Source organism: Miscanthus floridulus, chromosome 13, assembly GCF_019320115.1.
Source record: "Miscanthus floridulus cultivar M001 chromosome 13, ASM1932011v1, whole genome shotgun sequence".
NCBI classification, from domain to species: domain Eukaryota; kingdom Viridiplantae; phylum Streptophyta; class Magnoliopsida; order Poales; family Poaceae; genus Miscanthus; species Miscanthus floridulus.
The window spans coordinates 74,548,594-74,556,910 of NC_089592.1; the positions used below are offsets into that span (position 1 = coordinate 74,548,594).

General features: G+C 45.9%; 1 protein-coding gene across 1 annotated transcript; it reads right to left on the reverse strand.

The window, feature by feature from the left end:
• Positions 1-1,273: 1,273 nt before the first annotated feature.
• Positions 1,274-1,675, reverse strand: LOC136500038 (uncharacterized mitochondrial protein AtMg00820-like). The gene has a single exon (XM_066495478.1). It carries the CDS (start codon positions 1,673-1,675, stop codon positions 1,274-1,276), a length of 402 nt encoding a protein of 133 aa, XP_066351575.1.
• Between the last annotated feature and the right edge of the window lie 6,642 nt (positions 1,676-8,317).

An 8,317-nucleotide genomic window follows, 5' to 3' on the forward strand; every position in this document is an offset into this window, starting at 1 on the left:
GCTCTCCTTCCCCCGCCTGGCAAGCTTCCACGTCAAGCAGAAGCTAGAGCTCGTGGACGCCGACCTCTACGGACCAGTGACTCTAGCCACACCTAGAGGATGATGCTACTTCCTCCTCCTTGTTGACGATGTGTCCTGCTACATGTGGGCGGTCCTGCTCGACACCAAGGTGGCAACTACGGACGCCATCAAGCACCATTAGGTAGCTGCGGAGGAGTGCGGCCGCAAACTTCGGGTGCTACACATGGACAATGGCAGCGAGTTCATGGCTGTTGAGTTTGCGGTGTACTGCACCGACGAGGGGGTTCAGCGCCACTACTCCGCACCGTATGCTCCGCGGTAGAATGGTGTCATCGAGCGCCGCAACCAGACAGTGGTCGCCACCGCCCGTGCCCTTCTCAAGCAGCGGAGCATGCCGACGATCTATTAGGGTGAGGCTGTGATGACTGTCATGCACCTGCTGAACTGCTCACCAACTAAGGTGCTCGAGGGCAAGACGCATGTATGAGTCCTGGCACGGGCACAAGCCGGTGGTCGGCTACCTACGGGTGTTCAACTGCCTGGCATTTGTCAAGGAGCTCGGCCATGTCGGCAAGCTCGACGATCGTAGTTCTCCGGGGATATTCATCGGCTACGCTGAAGGGGCTAAGGCGTATCATGTGTTTGACCCGGTGACGCAGCGTTTGCGAGTGGCGCGCGATGGGGGTTCACCGAAGGTCACGGCTGGGCGTGGGACAAGGCGACTGATGATGGATCGGCAGCAGCTCTATGCAACTTCACCATCGAGTATGCATGGGCTGGAGCCTCGTTGACCACTACACCAGCCTCGCTGACCACTCCACCAGCCTCACCGACCACTTCGCCAGCTCCACTGTGCTCGCCATCGCTAAGTCCAGGGGTGCTCAGCAACTCATCAGCAGCAGTTGGCAGCTCATCGGCAACCTAGCCGACCACTCAAGTTTCTCAGCGGACCACATCGGCACCACAGCGGACCATGTCGGCACCCACTCCGACCACTAGAGACTAATCGGTGGCCGTAGGAACTCCACCAGCAGCAGGTCCAGCCACACCATGTTCGTCCCCGAGCGCGATATCTCCTACCTCACCTGCTAGTCTGTAGTGTGAGATCGAGTTCGCAACTCCGCTGGAGGACAATGAAGACCGCCTGGACGCCTACTACGACGATGAGCCTCTACGGTACCGCACGATGGCGAACATCCTCGGTGACCAGTCTGCCTTAGAGTAGGCAGAGCGGCTGTTCACCCAACTTCATCTAACACACGCCGGTGAGCCGACCACCTATGCGGAGGCGCAGGGTGATCCGGCGTGGCGAGCGGTGATGGAGCAGGAGCTCAAGTTCTTGTATGGAGCCATTGAGAAATGCACTCTTCATATTCATTTGATATAGCTTCAAGTTGTGATGAGCGGCATATGCTAGAAGCATCCGGATTGCTTCAAGTCTTGACACCGGCGCATATGTTTCTTCAAAGTCCAAGACCTCTACTTGAGTGAAGCCTTGAGCAACCAATCTTGCCTTGTTCCTTGTCACCACACCATTCTCATCTTGCTTGTTTTGGAAGACCCATTTGGTTCCAATGACGTTGCTCTTGGGTCTTTCCACCAAGGACCATACTTGATTCCTCTCGAAGTTGTTAAGCTCTTCTTGCATGGCCATCACCCAATCCAGATCACCTAGTGCTTGATCTACCTTGAGAGGCTCCAAAGAGGAAACAAATGGGTAAAATTGGCAAAAAAATTGCTAAATGAGAGCGAGTTGTTACCCCCTTTTGAAGACTCCCAAGGATATTATCAATGGGGTGATCCCATTGTATCGTTTGCCTTAGCCTTGGGTGATCCATGGCTTCATGCTGATTTGCTGGTCCTTCATCATCATCTTGCTCAAAGATTGGTTGTAGGTTTTGTCCATGAGTTGGACTAAAATCAGCTACTGCTATTTGTAGAGGTGCGACACTGCCGTTCTGAGGCATGGCACTGCTGCTGCACAGCACTGCTGTAGGTGAATGCGGCACTATTGCATCAGGTACGTCAGTGAATTGTTGAACAGCAACATCTTGAGTAGTCTTCACCTCTGTAGCCTTGACTTCCTATGGTCTTATATCACCAATGGTGAATTGCTCGATTGCTTCATAAGGTGATTCCTCATTACCTACAACACAATTTGCTCCACTTGAGAGCCGTTAGATTCATCAAACGTCACATCTACCACTATTTCAACTCTCCTAGAGGTTTTGTTGAAGACACGATAGGCATGCTCATTTGATCCATAGACAATAAGAAAACCTTCATCAACTTTAGGTGCAAATTTAGAGGATTTGGGTTTCTTGTTAAGTATAAAACACTTGCACCCAAACACTTTAAAATATAACACCTTTGGCTTGTTACTGGTTAGAAGCTCATATGAAGTTTTCTTCAACTTCTTGTGTAGGTAGAGGCGGTTGATACCATGACAAGCGGTGTTCACGGCTTTGCATCAAAAGAGATCTGAAGTCTTGTACTCATCAAGCATCATTCTTGCCATGTCAATGAGTGTCCAGTTCTTCCTCTCTACTACACCATTTTGTTGAGGGGTGTATGGAGTTGAGAACTCATGCTTGATGCCCTCTTCATCAAGAAATTCTTCCATATAGGTGTTCTTGAATTTGGTTCCATTATCGCTTCGCACTTTCTTGATGGGAAAACCGAATTCCTTTTGTCCTCTTCTAATGAAGATCTTCACCTTCTCTTGTACTTGGCTCTTGTCAAACACAAAGAACACCCAAGTGAAATAAGAATAGTCATCAACAATAACAAGACCATATTTGTTACCGCCGATGCTAAGGTAGGCGACCGGTCCAAAGAGATCCATGTGAATTAGCTCCAATGGTTGCTTAGTGGAGACAATGCTCTTTGGTGGCTGAGGTACACCTACTTGCTTTCTAGCTTTGCATGCACTACATATCATGTCTTTCTCAAAGTAAACATTCGTTAGTCCAAGAATGTGTTCATCTTTTAGAACTTTGGCCAAGTTCCTCATCCCAACATGAGCTAGTCAGCGATGCCATAACCAACCCATGCTAGATTTTGCCACTAAATAGGTCTCAAGCTTAGCTTTACTTTTGTTGAAATCAACTAGGTAAAGCTTATTCTTTTGGCGACCCGTAAAGACAATAGAGGAATCCTCCCTTCTATAGACTTCCACACCCTTATCCGTAAAGAGACAATTGTAACCCATCTCACAATTGTGAAACAGACAACAAATTGTAACTCAATGAATTAACATGTAAAACATTTGTAATGGAATGCTCAAGAGTTATAACAACTTTACCAAGACCAATTACTTCCCCCTTCAAATTGTCTCCAAAGACAATATTCTTATTTGAGTGTGGCATTGAGGAATATGATGAGAACATACTCCTTTCTCCGGTCATATGATTTATACATCCACTATCAAGCACCCAACTTGATCCACTAGAGGAGTATGCCTACAAAACTAGTTTAGTTCCTTGATTTAGGTCCCCAAATATTCTTGGGGCCTTGCATGTTAGTCACAAGAATCTTTGGAACCCAAATAGAAGTATTCACATAAATGTTGGTCTCCTTGCCAACATACTGAGCAACAACTTCACCATGGTTGTTGCTTTTCAACACAAAGCAAGAGGATAGACTTTGTTGGGGTGCATGGGCCTTTGGTTGGTAGGAATACTTGTTTTTGGTCACCCACATTGATTCCTTTGGCTTCTGGGAAACCTGCTTTTGCCTAGGCATCACCTTCTTGCTGGGCTTGGTTTGATCTGGAGACAGAATGGTGGCCTTCCATTTTGTGGGGCGCAGCACTGCCGCTCCACGTATGGCACTGCCGCGGTGTAGCACTACTGCTCTGGAGGGCAGCACTGCTGCGGGTTATGCAGGATGAACTGTATACCACCTTTTGTGTGACCAAGCCCATCCTTGATAGATGGATGCCTTCCATTCTTGTATTATGGCCTTTTTGGTTCCTCTTCCTTTTTGCCATTCTTTTGAATCTTGCCATCCATGCACCCTTTTGCTATGATCTCATTGAGCCTAGCAATCTCTTTTCTCATGGCTTCCATATTAGCAAAGTTAGTGAAATAAACATTCAAATCAAGATTATAACATTTTCCACAAACTTGACTAGTGGAAGGAGTAGAGGCATCATTTGCTTTGGAGGGATGTGAGTTGCTATCCCAAAGAATGTTATATTGTTCCTCAAGTTCTTTGTGCTTTTCATCTAAGTCACAATACTTTTGCTTGAGATCAATATTGGCTTTCTTTGTGATAGCATGGGCTTCTTTCTCTTTGGCCAAAGCCTTGCTCAAATTGTCCACCTCACGTCTCTCTAAAGCAAGAGCTTCCTTGCTAGCAATGTAGAGGTCTTCTTGTTTAATAAGAGTGTTCTCTCTAGATGCTAGCTCGGCTTGAGTGCTCTCTAATTCTTTCATTAGCTTAGTGATGAACAATTTAGTCTTGGTATCCAAATTTTTAGTTATGTTATCAATTCCTTCATCACTAGATTCATCATCACTAGAGTAATCACCATCACTACTAGAGATGTCACTAGGAGGAGAAGGTTTAGGATTGGATTTAATTTTTACCTTCTCACCATTTTCCATGAGACAAATGTGAGGGGAGTAGTAGTCATCATTGGACATGTTGTTGAAGAGCCTAGATGTGGAGGATGGTTGGTGAATAGCCACGGTATCAACCTTCTTGTCCTCCTCACTTGAGCTATCTCTTGTTGAGTCCCATTCATGTCCTATGTGAGCTTCTCCCATATGCCTTTTGCTCTTCTTGTGATCGATTTTGCTCTCTTTCTTGCCCTTGTTGAATCTATTATTCTTGATCTCATGAGGACATTTGGCTATGAAGTGTTCGGTGCTCCCACAATTGTTGCATGTTCTCTTCTTCTTATTAGGGAATCTTCTCTTCACAAATTTGTAGCCTTGTTTCTTGAGGCCCTTTTGAAATCTCTTCATAAAAAGAGCAACATCTCCAACTTCTTCATATTGTTCACCATCACTTTACTCTTCACTTGATAATGATGTAGTCTCTATTTCTTCCTTGACTTTCTTTGATGCCTTGCTCTTGGTAGTTGATGCTTCTTTGTTGGACTTTGGCTTGCTAGTGGAGGAGTGCTTGGTTGACTTGTTGGCCTTTAGAGCAACATCCTTGATCTTCATGCCATCTAGCTTTGCTTGCAACTCTCCAAGCTTCTTCCTCTCAAGTTCTTCTTCTCTTTGCATGTCAAATGTCATGATTCTACCAAGTACATCACTTGGTGTGAAGTGCTCAAACTTCTTCTTATCTCTAATTAATGTCACAATGGTCTCATTTCTTGATGAGTAGGCTTCTAGCATAATCTTGACAACCTTGTGATCATAAATTTCATCTCCTCCAAGCCCTCTAATCTTCCCAACAATAACCATCAACCTATCAAATATCTCTTGTGGCCCTTCTCCATCCATAATGACAAACCGGTTGAGCTTTGCCATCAATAGGTCAAGCTTTGATTTCTTCACCTTGTAACCCCTTAATGAGCAATGTGCAAAGTGTTCCATATTTCCTTTGCAACATCCACTCCCGTCACTTTGTTATACTCATCACCACTTAAGGCACTTAGCAACATGGTGGTAGCTTGAGCATTGAGATGAATGTTGTGGAATTCCATTGGTGTTGGATTTTTTGGATTGACTGGTGGCACAAATCCATCATGGACTATCTCCCAAATGCCCAGATGGAGACCTACAAGATAGGTTTTCATCAAGTGCTTCCATTTGGCAAAGTTGGTCCCATCAAAATGAGGCAACTTGCCAACGGGCACGTTAATAAGAGATATATGGTCATTGTTAGTCATATGCATAGAAGGATAGTGAAAGGATATGGCTCCATATTTGTTGTCGTTGCCCTTCTCCTTGCCATCCTTCTTGTTAGCCTTGGAGACTTGATAAGACACATCATCATCTCCATCTTCCGTGCTACTTGATTCATCTTCAACTTGGGGAGATTGCTCTTTGCTTGCCTTCAATTCCTCCTCCTTCTTCAACTCTCTTTTTAGCCTTCTAATTTCTTTTCTTTGAAGCTTTTCGGCTAACTTTTGGCTCATTGCTTCTTCTTTTCTTCTTTGCTTTTCTAGTCTTCTCAACCTTCTTTCTTCTTTTCTTTTGGCCTTTTCTCCGGGAGATTGCTTAATGGTTCAAAAATTCTTGTTGCTTGCTTTGGAAACATGGACGCTGTCGCTGCTCCCAGTCTCGTGCAAGCCCACATCTTCCGGATTGACATGTTCTGGTTGCATTTCTGCCGTTCCTTCCCCTTGTGTGGCCATCACTCATGTGGTTAAGCGTTGATAGAGTGACCTGCGCTCTGATACCACTTGTAGGATCACTGGTAAGCCTAGAGGGGGGTGAATAGGCCTATTTAAAACAACTCAAGCAAACATCAAATTCCACGTGCGGCACTGCCGCTCCCTGACGCAGCACTACTGCACTCTGCTGCAACACTACTGCACCTACAGACAAACTCGAGATACAATTCAAAATCCACCAAAGGAAAACTAGATCGGTGAAATTACAGTGGTTCCTGAGATGGAGTAGAGCCTAGAACATCAACTAGAAGTGTTGAGAATGTCACGAGCAAGTAGATCAGAGCCAAACCCTAGAATCACCACACAAACAAGTATTGCAAGTAATAAAGCAAGAACACAAGTGACACAATGATTTATCCTGTGGTCCAACTCGCCACCAAGGCTTGTCTACCTCCACGTTGTTGAGGCTTGCCACTAAGGCTTAGGCTTTGCAACCCTACCTCGTTCTCAAGTCAAGGAAGTGAATCCTTGAGATCAGGTATTTTTTTACTAGATGCTTGGGTGATTACAAACTTCCCGGAGCAGCCAACACGAGTTGAAAGCTTCCGAGCAACGCCTAGCTGTCTAGGAGCAAGCTCCAAGAGTAATAGATGAAATCCATCGGCTAGAATGAGAACCAAGTGCACTAGGAGTTGGAAATCAATTGGATCTGCTCTCTAATCAAGTTTGGAGCCTTTTTCTCTTAAGGATTAGATGGGAAATCTCAAGAGAATGCTTGGAAGCTTTGGGTCTCCAATGGAGTAGAGAGAGAAAGAGCAAGAAGCCTGTTTGCATCGGTCCAGACAGAGCTAGAAGAAAAGGTGACCGTTGTGAGAGAGAAAGAGTATAAATACTCCCTTTGTCCCAATGGTTAGATAAGGCGCGGCAGCGCCATGGCTTACCTGCGGCAGTGCCATGCCTGCCAGATAGAACAAGGATAGGAAATTGATTAATTGCTGCCTTGGCTAAAGGTTTGAGGATATAAGAGGTGGAAAAGTGAGCACTTGGTTGCACATTTAAGCTTGTGCATTGTATCCCCTTTATAGTACGACTTTTCCTATACTCAAATTGGAAATGTGAAATGAATTAGTTGCCTTTGAGTTCCATGTCGTGAACTTTTGCAATTGGGGACTCCACCATCATATATATATAATATCCTCCTTGGTGTTTTTCCTGCTTGTTAACTCGATAAATTTCATTAGTTCTCTAATTGCATGGTTATTATCACCAAAACCCATAATTATGGCTTTATTGCACTTACACCTCCATTCCCACGAAGTTGAAAGGATTACAAGATCTGGTTACACAGATTGTTGGCTAGTTCATCTGTGGACCTCTGCACGGTCTAGAGGGAGAAAACCTAAGTGATGAAATGAAAATGCTGGAGAGATAGCTGGTTGGGGGCAGCGTCTACCTTATTTATAGAGTTATTACACATTTCCAACAATGCCCTTAGATATTTTGCTGAACCACTTGACCCTAGGGGCATAATGGTCCAACTTGAGATAGAAGCATCCGACGGCCACGCGCCCTTCATGACTTAGCTTCGCCTCGACGCAAGCCTCGCAATGACGCCACGTGCCGCCTCTGGTTCCCGCCGGAACCGTACCCGGGTTTTGAGGCACAAACCCGAAAACCGTCCATCGGTGGTTTTGCGACCCAAACCACCAAACCCGCTCGTGGATAGCATACTCCATACGCTCTCCCCATGAACCGACACGTGTCACCGTCGTCCTTGACCGTCCGGCCGCCAAGTCTTCCAGAGCCTCCGCTCGACTCGCCCGACCGCCGTCTTGACTTGGTCAACATGGTCACTCCCATGTACACTTGCACTTGTCGATAACCCTAGGTGTCAGCCACCCATGGCCGGTCACCCAGCTTCTCCGGTCCCTTAGTCCAAGCCACTGGCATCCGTCCTTCACCGCTCCCAATACATCGGCACGGACCCACTTGACCTTC

Coding starts and splice junctions, on each gene's coding strand:
- LOC136500038 (XM_066495478.1), bottom strand. CDS start 1,675: ATGGCCATGCAAGAAGAGCTTAACAACTTCGAGAGGAATCAAGTATGG.